Source organism: Panthera onca, chromosome D1 (genome assembly GCF_046562875.1).
Source record: "Panthera onca isolate mPanOnc1 chromosome D1, mPanOnc1 haplotype 2, whole genome shotgun sequence".
NCBI lineage: Eukaryota > Metazoa > Chordata > Mammalia > Carnivora > Felidae > Panthera > Panthera onca.
The window spans coordinates 41,157,797-41,170,965 of NC_138348.1; the positions used below are offsets into that span (position 1 = coordinate 41,157,797).

General features: G+C 43.8%; 1 protein-coding gene across 1 annotated transcript in view; it reads left to right on the forward strand.

Moving 5' to 3' along the window:
* SERGEF (secretion regulating guanine nucleotide exchange factor) overlaps window positions 1–13,169 on the forward strand; it is a 234,590-nt gene that overhangs the window by 42,323 nt on the left and 179,098 nt on the right. Inside the window, 1 exon segment of the mRNA XM_060606158.3 lies at window positions 7,386–7,552. Within this exon segment, the coding sequence (XP_060462141.3) occupies window positions 7,386–7,552 (167 nt within the window).

The following is a 13,169-nucleotide window of genomic DNA, read 5'->3' on the forward strand; positions in this document are numbered from 1 at the left end:
ACACCCATCATTCAGGGTTGATTAAGTTAGAGAACAATGGCAGTGCCTAAAGCAGAGTGGTTTTTTTTTCTAAATTAGAAATAATTTTTTAATGGTAAAGGAGAAATTTAAAATATTATCATTTTTTTAATTGAAATACAGTAGACTCACAATGTTGTATTATTTTCAGGCATATATCATAGTGATTCTGTGTGTATACATTATGCTTTCCAGATACCTATACAAGTGTAGCTATAATGCGAAAGCATGCAACACTTTACTACAGGATTAACTATATTCTGTAGGCTGTACCTTGTATCCCAATGACTTATTCATTCCATAGCTGGAAGCCTGCAACTCTTTCTCAAAGGTGTCAACTGTTGTATTTAACCCAAGTATTTTGGTGGTAAACACCATTACCTGTAGTTCAGCATGTGTGACCTCCTCGTGGCCGATTTGGATGCCTTTTATTTCTTTGTGTTGTCTGATTGCAGAGGCTAAGACTTCCAATACTGTGTTGAATAACAGTGGTGAGAGTGGACATCCCTGTCTTGTTCCTGACCTTAGGGGGAAAGCTCTCAGTTTTTCCCCATTGAGGATGATGTTGGGTCGTTCATATATGGCTTTTATGATCTCGAGGTATGCTCCTTCTATCCTTACTTTCTTGAGGGTTTTTATCAAGAAAGGATGCTGTATTTTGTCAAATGCTTTCTCTGCATCTATTGAGAGGATCATGTGGTTCTTGTCCCTAAAGTAGAGTTTTAGCCAGAGTCAGGTCTCAGTAAAATTCTCCCCAGTCCCTTACCTTTTGTCATTCTCTTTGTAGGCTTCTTCTCCCCTTTTCAGTTGGGCAGCATATGGGGGAAATTTTATTCCTGCACTGACTTCTAAAAAATTTCAAACCTTTTCCATGGTGGTATTGTTCATGATACAACTTTGGAGACTAAGGAAATTTCACTAAGAGATAACAGGATATACAGTCGATCCCAATCTTTATTTGAATTGATAACTATCCGACTGGTGCTTTCTTTCAGGACACTGGTCAGACTAAATATTACAAAGATACTAATAAAATTGGATTGTACAGCACTCATTTTGATAGTGAAGATTTTTAGACATCCTTGTTGAAGTTAGATCAGGAAATGGATCCAAAGCCATTTATCCCAGTCCTCTTATTTTATGTATGGGAAGCCTAGGCCCCTGGAGGAGAAGGGGCCTGTTTAAGGTCACACAGCATAGAGGAGAACCCAGGAATAGGATCCAGGTCTTCTGAGTCTTAGGTTAAAGTTTCTTCCCCCTTCCCCACTGCTTTTTTTTTTTTTTTCTTTTTCCCTAGCTTTAATCTGTTGGTATTGCATGATACTTCAGAGGCCTCTGATGTGCCAGACGCCATGCTTGAATCTTTTCAAAATCCAAAATTTTAAGACAGAGCATTCAGTGCTCTTCTCCTTTGGTTGTCTGTAGAGACACTGACCCCAAGACATTGGTAGGTGGGAGTTGACTGAGAAGATGTGACAAATTGGTAGACACTGTGGGTGGACACTGGAAATCCTTCATAAGGCTATAGAGTTCAGCCAGGAGAATGAGAGTGCTGGTGGCTAACATTTACTATGAAATGTCACATACTTTTTGCAAAAATATCCTTACAACAACCCTACAAGTAGATGTTATTCCCATTTTATAAATGTTGAGTAATTTGCTCAAGATTATGGAACCAGTGAATGATAAAATTCAGTAATTAATTTCATTTGTTCATTTGTTTATTCAGGCCACAGATATTCGTTGAGCACCCGCTTTGTGCTGAGCATTATTCTAGGGTGCAGGGATGTGCAAACACAGGCAGTCCCTGAAGTCATAGAGCTGACTGTATGAAGGGGAGACAAACATTAATCAAAAGTGTTCCTAATGAGTGTACATTTATAAACTGAGATAAGTGCCTCAAGATGAGGAACGTGGTTCTCCAAGGTTGTTGCATAGAGGAACCTGACCTGAGCTGAGGGCTCAGGAGAGTTGAAGAGGCAGTAGGAGTTAACTAGGTGAAGGGGGCTGGGTAGTGGAGACAGCCAGGGACAGAAGGAAGCAGTGTGGCAGCCTGTGGAGGAGCAGCACGGCATGTTCGCGCACATTCATGGCCTGGCGTTTCTGCTTCCAGCACCTGTGCTCTGAGCTCTCTCCCTCTGCACTCTTCTCCTTCCATGGGAAGATTAGGCTGGAAGACTCCAGTTCTGTGCTTGACCAATTCTTGGTTATTAGCACCTTTTTTTTCCCTAATGTTTATTTATTTTTGAGAGGGGGAGGGGCAAAGAGAAGCGGGGACAGAGGATTCAAAGCCGGCTCTGTGCTGACAGCAAAGCCGCCCTATTAGTGCCTTTTTATAAAATCTCTGTCCATGTGGTGGAACAAGGGATGAGTTATAGAAATCAGGTTCTTCTACGTTAAGGCCTTAGAATTAATAACCTGAGAGTAACTGGTGTTCGTCAGCAGATGAATTACAAATGTAACAAGTTCCTGACTGGAGGATGGCTCACTTCTTACATGTGTGTGCTCTAGGAGGCTTTAGCACCTGGAATATGCTATGGGAATATGCATATGGAATATGCATATGGAATATGCTATATATATGAGGAGCTGTATGGCCTTTTCTCTGCCTTGACCCAGGGGTGTTCTTTTTATAACATCTACCTCTGTTTGCTAACTCCCTTTGATGCCTTCAATGACACTCTTCCCTTTTGGGACATTCTTTTAAGAAAGGGTGAAGGTTCCTTAATTTACAGTAATCCATCTTCCTCTCACCTTTAGTACCCCTTTCCCTGGAATGGGGTAGAAATTCCCCTTAGCTGAAGAGCTTAGATGTTGCTGGAGTGGCTTCTCACCTGCCTTTACCACCATTCCCGACAGCCCTCCTATGGATGCTAAAGGAAGCTACTTCCTTGAATATTCGCCACCTCCCCAGCTTCCTGAGTCTCCTCTGACTTCCTCTGCCCCCTGCCAGGGCTTTGCAGAGAGTTGTCTTTTTCCTCACTTACTTCCTCTTTATTTATATTTGACTATTTGTTTGCAAAAGGCCCCAGAAGAGTTACTCATTTTAGTAATGAAATAATATTTCATGATTCCCATCGATGGGACCCTGGATCTGGCATTTTAGCCCTTTTGTCTATTTCTTTTAATGTACCACCACCTTCCCACCAATCTTGAAATCTGAAATCCTGAAATCTCAGAGTGGTGTTCATCTCCTCCTGTTCCCTTTCTCTGACATCTGATAGGATGGCACGCCTTGCAGATTCCCATCTTGTTTTCCCCCCTGTGACTTCAACCCTTGGTTCAGTCCTGATCCATCTTAGGCTTGTGTAATTGTAGTGGATTTCTTTCTTCTTTCCCCTTTCACTTACTACTGCTGTGCCTCTGGGTAAGCGCCTAGTTTCTTGTCCATCAACTAGGGCTGGGAAGAGTGATAAGCAGAGTACCGTATAGAGAATGCTTAGACCAGTACATAGCACACAGTGGGTGCAATGCAAGTGTTGGCATGAATGTTCTTATTACTGGTGCCTCGACCTTTGCCTCATGCACCAGCCCCAGACACTCCTTTGACCAGACGTCACCCCTGTTCCCAGTGTGCAGCCTCCCTGTGGTCTAGTTAGCAGCAGTCTCTAAAGTGAGCATGTGAGACTAATTGCCAGGGTATGGGAAGAACAAATCATGACTCCTTTTATGTGTTTTTATCTCGTTCTTTAAAATTTTCTACTTTGTGAGTATATTTTACACTGTATATTTTTAAATAAGGGCATATTTATAATTTATGTATATAGGTAATACAAGTATATGTTTTAATAAATAGATGAATATATGTGTATATGTAATGTGTGTACATGTGTATATGTGTGTATGTATATATATGTAATACACATATATACGTGTAATATACATATAATATACATGTATATATACATGTAATATACACATATATAACATATATACACACACACACACACACACACACACACACACATACACACACGTATACCTATACATACATACATATAATTACATAGTATGTTAAAAAATATTTTACTAATAGGTGAGTACAAACCAGCCAGTTTGGGAATCCCTGGTCTGGAAGGAAGGAACTCCAGCCTGCAGTTCCGACCCGCTTTCCAGTCCCTCTTCCTCGTGACCCTCACTCTCTCTCCACCTGACCCGCCTTGTGCCTTTTGGTTTCTATCATCACTTGCCCCCTCTCCCTACTCCTAGAATGTTAATATTCTTCCTCATTCTCCCATTTTCTTTTCCTATCTAGAAGTTCACCTTGAACTTGCTTCTTCCATCAAGCCTGCCAGGAGAATTCCAGCTTGAAATGGTTTCTCCAAGTTCCTTAGGCATACTTTGTCAATGCTACTTACTTGGCCCCTGTTGTTTTCTGTGTTGTGTTGGGATCTTTTGCCACCTATACTTAATGTCTTGGCTCCGTAGTGATTTTATGTCAATTTGCGCATGGACATACCTTGAAATTATATTTTACTTGCTAACTTTATTTTGTGCTGTTGGTCATTTTTCTCATTTATCTGAAGATACACACTTACACTTTTTGGATGCCATTAATGTATCTATCTTTTATCACAGTAATAATTCTTTACTATTAGTAAAAAATTCATTTGTTACATTTGTGCTCTGAATCTCCTTGCATTTGATAGTATACTTCTGCTTGAGACATATTTTTGTCTACATTGCATTAGTGAACATTTTTTTGTATGTGGATTCATTGTTTTCTTTTACTCTGGGTGACCTAACATCATTTTCCTGTTAGATGCCTTTATTTCAATACTTACAGTCCTGAGTTCTGCGAGGTGTCCTGGGAAGTGAGCTGGTATGCAGAACATATCCATTTGATCTGGGCTTTCTCCCTCCTCAAATACTGTAAGAATTGACAGCAGCTGGGCAATCACTGGAGCTACCAATGGTGTTGGAGTCAGAATACACAGATTTTAATCTTGATTCCACCACCTGCTGGTTGTTTCATATTGACCAAATCATTTACCCTCATCTGTGAAATAAACTTAGTAATCTGTACCCCCTAGAATTATTTTGGGGATTAATTGAGATAGTGGCCCTGAATGTGCTGGGCACCTAAGATGTGGTCAATATGTGTCTGTTTAAAAGAAAAGGAAAAATAAGAATCTCCTTTTTTTTTTTTTTTTCTGCGAGCCTTCTGATGCAGAGTGTATTTTGGGGAGAAATAGACAGATAGCGTCAGAGAGTGCACCTACCTGACTGAGCAAACCTAGGCTGGAGAGTGAAGGCTGGACATCCAGTCAGCCTGGTTTTGGGGCTTGTCTCTAATAGAATGTCTGTGGCCTCCCCAGGGAACATGAGAATTAATTAGTTAATCTTTGTAAAGTGCCTTGAAGTTGAAAAGTGCTATGTAAGTAGAATGGTTGTATTGCTATTGGAGATGGAGTAATGGCGGCAGTCTTGCCTGTCTTCACATCAATAATCAATAGGAGAGAAGATGCTAAGATGTTTTACTTGATAAGAAAGGATTCACTGTGGGACTTGTGATAACATAATTCTTCGATAGTCTTGCAGATAGCAACGTGCTGGTTCTTTCCAGCAGAACAATGCTAGGGTGAGTTCAGAAGTAACAGTCTCCCCTTTTAGCTTCTTGGGACTCTCCCTGCTAAGGCAGTCTGGTTGTAAATCCTACCCAGCTCATGTAGAGGGACCGTTTGTCATTTTTGGATGCTTTGTGGGTCCTGGGAACATGGGCTTTTTTGTGGGTCCTATAGAAGTGAGGGAAGGATATTGAGTGTTGAGTGTTGGTTATCCAGTGATGCAGACCCACGTGAAAAACCAATACAGAATAGTACCATGGGCTAGTAGAAGGAGATGTGGCTTAGCTGTGTGACCCTGGGCTAGTCACTTCTCTGAACCTTAGTTTCTCACCTGTTAAATGGGAACATAGTAGTTGATGAGGACAGTAATAAAGGTGGCTCACAGGAGGGTGGGTTTCATCCTTTCTGTGGAGGATTGAGGGGTCAAAAAAGGCTTCACAGAACTGGTGGTACATGAGCTGGACTGTACAGGTGGAGCCATAGCTTATCAAATGAATAATGTAAGGAAAGGGCTTCCATGGCAAAAGGAACAACACATGTGAGGCCATGAAATAGCATATCCGAGGGAACCCACTCCTAGTTCCTGTCATATACCTGGTACCCCATGGGCTGCACAGACTTTTTTTCCCTCTTTGAGGAAGCTCAGAACTTCTTGTGCACTTCTTGGTATCTCCATTGGTGTCCATGAGCAGGTTGATTCTGAGGACTTTATCCCTTCAATATTCCGACATTTCCCCTATGAGTCTGTAGTTGTATTCTAGCTGACACTATAAACCATATGTTGAATGTGGGGCCAGATGAAGCCTTGATACCAAACACAGTAGTATCATAGTAGTAGGTTTGTCTAGAATTTAATATGCATTGCTTGGTGTTTTGTCTCTTAAGCAAAGTTTTTCTTTGTTAAAATAAACATGTATAAAGAATTTATACAGCGCACATGGTTATGCATATTTATTGCGGAGAATCTGTTAATAATCTATGCCTCATCGGATTTTGCATTTCTGTTGAAATAACAAATGTGGCACTTGGTACAACTGAATGAGTTCGGTGAATTTTTTCTTATCTGGGAGAAGAAAGGCGTTTCTCTTTTTTCCAAATTCCATTTTCTTCAATCATCTTTTGCACTGGCCAGCTTCCCAGGTGGTGCATCTGGGGAACTGAGGCTTTCCTGGCTGTAAATGATTTTGTCTTTTTTCCCTTCTCTCACTCCCTTCCTTCTCGCACACATAGACACTTGCCTTGGGACTATGAGAATTGCTTTTTCGGGTAAGAGCTTAGACTCTGAAGATTCTTTTATGTTATATGGAAAGAAAACACATGAAATTGGCTTTAGTGGTGCTAAGAGATTATGGCATGGGGCAGGTCAGGAGCCTGGGGGACTTCTGGGTAGCTGATGGGCCCCATATTGGGTGAGAGGGAGGAGAACCTGAGAATAGAGATCTGGGCAAAGCGCAAGGAGAGATAGAGAGGCCCTAAAGTGTGGTTGAAGAATTCCCTGTAGCCTGGTCCCTGTCTTTTAAAATGCAGGTGCACGGCTTTAGCATCTGCCCTCTGCTGGAATCCAGCTCTGGTGCTCACTGCACCACAGCTTGATCTTGGTCATGTCATTTTACCGAACATCAGTCCCCACATCTGTGAAAGTGTGAATAGTTGTGCTCTCCCTGTAGAAGATAGGATGGTTCCTGGTACATGGTAGTTGGTCCTAAAATAAATGTTCACAGTTTCTCTTGTAATTCTTTGCCTACCCATGAGAGTATAGCTGTGGAATATAGCCTTAATTCAACTAATGTTTGTTTTTAGAAACTGGCAGAGTGTTTACCTGGGGCCGAGCGGACTATGGTCAACTAGGGAGGAAGTTGGAGTCTCGTGAAGGCTGGAAACTACAGAGTCATGATTCATCCCTCCCCTGCTCAGGACCACAGAAGAGCATGCCTTCCTGTCTGCACTGCTTAACAGGAGCAGCTGAGGTAGGAATGACTTTCCATAGATGTGATACATCTCTTTTCCTTGTCTTTCATCGAAACAGTTACTGAGGTCCTACGGTGTGCTTATAGTGAAGGCATTGTGGTATGGGTTCCATGCAGGACTCTGAGGGGGTCCTTGCCTCAAGTTGCTTGTGGTTTAACATGGTAGAAGAGGGAGTTACCTATACCTCAAGGCAGACTGTGTGTAACTCCTTTAGAGAGATTCCAGATACTCTGTGTCCACTTCAAAGAATGAGAAATGAATCCAGGCTACTGTGATAGGGTTAGGCTAGTGTCATGGAGGCCACAGCTTTGAGCGGTGCCTTGGAGGATGGATCATATTCGAGTAAGTGTCTGTAGGAGAGAAGAGGACTTTCAGGTAGGCACAAAGGCCGGAACAGAGTCACAGGGTAGGAAAGTAAAGAAACTATTTGGGGAACCACTGGTGGGTCAATTTGGCTAGAGCGTGGGGTGTCTGTAGTATCCAAAAGATGGGTTGCAGCCTGATCAAGGGGGCTTTTATACTGAGCTAAGTGTTTTGCACTTCAGTTTATATTTCCCAGTGCAGAAAATACTGTAGTTCAGTTGCTTATCAAACCCCTTTAATTCCCTGAAATGTCTTGAATTTCTACATTTAAGGCAGGAGTCTTAATTTCTCCAGGGTGTGTGTTTCTGTTACTAAATTTTACTTTACTGTTGTCCTTAAAAAAAGAAAAGGCAAGGTTTTTGAGAAGAATGAGGATGGCCACGGAGGAAATGTGCCTCTGAACCCAAGTCGGCTTAATGAAGGAGTTCAGTCTTCATTCAGAGTCTGTGAAAAAAATTAATAAGCCAGCGAGACTTCTGTAATTAGCATCAGACTAATTACAACCCTCTTCATACCTAGAGGGCTTCCCTTTCCCCGGGGCCTGCCTGGCCTCCTCCTTCCGGGTATGTAGGACGGTTCTCAATTTCTGCTTCACATCCCAGACCGCTCCTCCTGGGCCTTTCCTTAGTGCTGGGTTAAGTCTGTCTGTCTTTCTTGCTCTCTCTTGTTCTTTAATTGACAAGGCACTCATTAAACAAAACCAAAAAGGCCATTTAGACATGGTGGTGATGATAATAATAATAATAATAATAATAATAATAATAATAAAACCATCCTTAATCTTAACCACCTTAACAACATTCCCTTTTGCATGTACACATGTACATACTTTCCAAAGTTTCAGTGATAGTACTTATGATATTTGGTATTCAGTCTTCATTTATTTTATCACAGATGCTTTGCTTTGTTTCTTTCTGATCTCTGAGGCCATTTAAAATGGCTATGTAACATTATATGATTCGAAGGCTCTGGGATTTTCCAAACCATTCTTGGAATGTTAGACGTTTATATAATTTCTTCTCTTTTGTCACTATGGTGGATTCTGCAGTGAATACCCTTTTGAAGTGTTTTTTAAGATACAGTCTTAAGGATGAAATTGCAGGGGCAAAGGCCATGAGCATCTTTATGACCTTTGCTATATTTCTCTAGATTCTGTTTGAGAGAAGTTGACCTCCCCAGCTGCGAATGAGGGAATGCAGCATTGTAGCTAGTACTGTCTGCTTAGCCAGTGAAGGTGCTGAGAGCTTGGTACCAAGTGCATTAAATCCTTTATTCTTCTTTGTCTTTTCCAGAACATTTAAGACTCCGTGGTCAGGTAGCACAGCAGAGGCACAGAGGCTTCACAGATTTTTCTGAGTTTCTGGTTTTATTGGCAAGATCAGGATAATAATACTTACCACAAAAGGTCTTTGATGAGGATTATACCCAAGGTTCTTGGCATGTGGCAGGCACTCAGTAACTGTTGGGTCCTTTCTCTTCTTCGCCTTTTAACACCCTGTGGTGGCCATCGTGTGTGGCAGCACTGTGACAGATATGGCCAGTGGAAACATACAGCCTAAGAGCCTGACATTGATGGGACTTTCGTTTAGCTTCTTAGTAGAGCAATCTGAGGAGGTGGCTTGAGCCTGGAGTGCCATGGCCACTCCATTTTAGTGCTCCCTCCATCTCTGCTCCAGTCTCTGGAGTACTGGCACGTCTACTTGCTGGTCCCACTGCAGGTTCAGACGCCAAGCTATCTCCTTTTGGTAAATTGGGTCTGGGGATTATCCCCCCTGTTGATGTCCAGGTCTGACCTGTCAGGCATCTATTTGCCTGAGGCCCAGAGCCAGGCCAGTGGGCAGCTATAAGCCACTAGGAGTGGATTCACCTTGGAAAAGATAAAAGCCATCCTTGAGTAGGCATTGCCCTGGGAGGGACTTGGCCAGGGAGGTGCAGAGACACCTGGGGAGACAGGAACAGCCTTGAACTAAGCTGATGATTCCTGACCTTCAAGGAATTAAGAGTGGCCCCGTAGCTGACCAGTTGCCTTCTTCTGTGTCCAAGGGATAAGCAGAGTGAGGAGCGAGGTGTCTGGGCTGGGATCCAGAGTGACAGCCCACAAGAGGAGAAAGCACAGGTGGTTTAGCCATCCCGTCTTGTGAACAAAAGAGAGCAAACAAACACAATGTTACTTGGTGGTGATTATGGTCCAGGCAGCATACTAAAAACTTTACGTGTATTATTTCATCTTCTCAATAAAACTGGGTGCCGGTGTTATAATCACTGCTTTATGAATAAGGATACTCAGGCTCACAATGGGGAAGTCACGGGCCCCAGATCACACAGTAGGTCAACAAACAGTGGGGTTGGGACTTGAACTTGAAGTACTTGAAGCTTACATACTTTCTGTATATATGAAATAAAGTTGCATCTGTCCTTTTGCATATATACCCTCACCTGGATGAAAGTTCTGAGAGTCTGGAAGGCAGAGTCTCTGATTCCCTGAGAGTCTCAATTCTTTCTTCTGAGCCATGCCTCATCTCCAGCCTGAGAAGGACCTTGAGATTATAGACCTGGCAGGCTTCCCTTTAATGTTCTCACAGTGGTGAAGACTATGTGTTTCACGCTCTATCAGCTTGGCCTTAGATACTCGGCCCTTTTGGCCACTCTTAGAAAATTCCAGGGATAGCAGAATAATCGGGATTAATCCCCCCCCCCCCCCCCCCCCACCCATGTACACATCAGGGCAGAGTGTGTGTGAACCACAGCAGCTTCCCAGACCCCAGGCAAGGCTGCCATGTTTCCCAGGGAACCTTGGCTCTAAACTCTGCCCAAAGATGGAGGCAGAAGTACTTGTGCTCACTTAATGGGTCCATAGGGGCTCCCTAGGATTCTGAAGCAGCTAGAGCTGGGTACCTGGTGTGGTAGTGAAACCATCAGAAGACCTGCTTGACTGAAGGTAAACAGCCTCTGATGGGACAAGGTCTGGATTAGGAGTCGGAAGACCTGGGTTCTAGCTCTGGTTCTGCCCTGATTGAGTGAATTTGGGAAAGCCCCTTTTCCTCCTGTACCCTTAGTTCCCCCATACGTAGGTGGGGCATGTTAGACCAGGTGATTCCTGATGTTTCTTACAGATCTAAGAGTACCTTCCATTTCTGATTCTTATTTTATGGAAATGATCACTACTTAAATTTATAATGACTCTTGCCCCTGGAGACCCTCAGGGTCATAGCCAAGATCACTTGACCCCTAGCTGCTGGCTCAATTTTGGCAGACCTGAGCATGTTAACTGATCCAGAAGTTCTAGGCTTTAGTACCACCTGAGCCTTGCTCTGCCTTGTTGCCTTGGCTCTGTTCTCTGCCCTTGTTCCTTGTCCCCAGGGGCTCCTGTTCCAGTTTAGGTCATTGGGATTTTAGTATGATGCTGCTGCCTAGTCCTCCCAGGACTTGTCGTTCAGCTTTGATTCCTGTCCCCGTGGCCGTGACCTTATTGCCAGGGGCAGGCAGACGTTTGTGACACTACTTCCTACCACCTGCCGCCCTTCCCACTGGCTCTGTGTGTGCTGTCCCACATTTCCTGCTGTCCTGAGTTTACATTCTTCTTGGCTTTGGGATCTTGCCTATTCCATAGTCAGCCTAGTAAATGTTGGTTGATGTCTGCCACGTGCCTATGTTGACCACACGGTGGTGGGGAGGGAGGTAGATACAAAGATAAAAAAATACATGTCTGTGCCCTCAAAGAACTTCCAGGTTTGTAAATCCTTACTGTATAGAGTGGATGTGCTATTAGAGTTGCATATGAAAGGCCAAGGGAGCAGGGAAGATGGAATGATTTATGCTGAAGACAGCAATCGAACAGAAATGTTGTTTGAACTGGGTTCTTAAAAACAAGGAGTTTAGCAAAAGGAGGATATTCCAGGCAGAGGGGATAACATGAACTGAAGCTGTGAATCTAGATCTGTTCTAACTCCTGGAATGGTCAGGATGCCTGCCCATCCCAGTGGGCCAGCCTCGGTTTGTGGTCTAGCTGCCTGTCCAGCCTGTCCCGTCCCCACCACCCATCTTTCTGATAGGATTACTGTCTGAAGGAAAATAACTTCCACAAACGTTATCTCATTTGATCCCAGCATGATGCTGTGAAATAGGCCAGACTTGGAATGATTATCCTCCTTTTACAATCGAGGAAACTGAGGCCCAGAGAGGCTAGCTAGGAATTAGGAGACCGCCAAGACAAACACCGATTCCCAGTGTTTCTGAGGGCCTTGTTCTGGGCTTATTCTGCAGCCATGGTCCTGAGTCATGTTCCTGGTTTAAATTCTGCCCACGTTTGGTTGAGGAGCACCAAATCCCAGTCAGGGAGCTCAGTGTACATGTGCATGTGCATGCACACACACAGCTATTGGAGCAGGAGCGGGAAACGTGGAGATAAACAAGAGTGGAACCAGGGATTGGGTAATTGTCAAGCCCGGATGCCATCAACCCTCACTTTGCTGCAGGACTAAAGCTGTTTGTTGGAGGATCTACCTGTGCACTGGGTCTGGGTGAAATCTGTCAGAATGAGTGGGAAAGAAGCTATTTTTAGTTTGCAGAGTCACTCACTCGGCTGTGCTAGCTGAGGTTTGAGCCAGTCCCCTACGCTTTCCACAGTGTTATTTCAGAAGGAGAAATACCACTCGGATGCTGTGTAAAACCCATTAACGAACCTGGAAGTTTCCAGGGCGTCTTTGTCCTGCAGCTCCCTCGGAAGGCTGCCCTTCCTGAATGACCTTCCTCCTTTCCTATATTTAATGCATTTCTAATTTTAAGTTTGTGTCAAGACCGTGGGACTTCGGTGCCCTAAATAACGCCGAGATCTACCACCAGCAATCAGCTGAGTCCGGAGGGCTCTGACAGAATTCAATACAACCTGAAAAAGCATTCCCAAGTAGCTCTCTGGTAAGTAACCTCTAGCATCGTTGCCGTTCTTGGAGGAGCATGAGGTCTCTGAGACGAGGCAGCCCCGGCAGCCCAGACCTTCCAGGTGTGGCAGGTTTTAGAGGCCACCCCAAATGGGGTAGCCGTGTTCACCCAAAGACTGTTTTTGTGGGGAGGTTAGCACGGCTAGCATATCTGTGCTGCAGCTGCTGACCTGGCAGGAGGAGTAATCACACAAAACGAACGTGGAAGCAGTGGACTGGATTTGTCCGTGTGAACACTCGGCAGAGACCGGGCTGTTTTGTTTGAGAGGGATGCCGAAGGACACGATAACAGCAAGCACTTCTTTACTACCTGCCG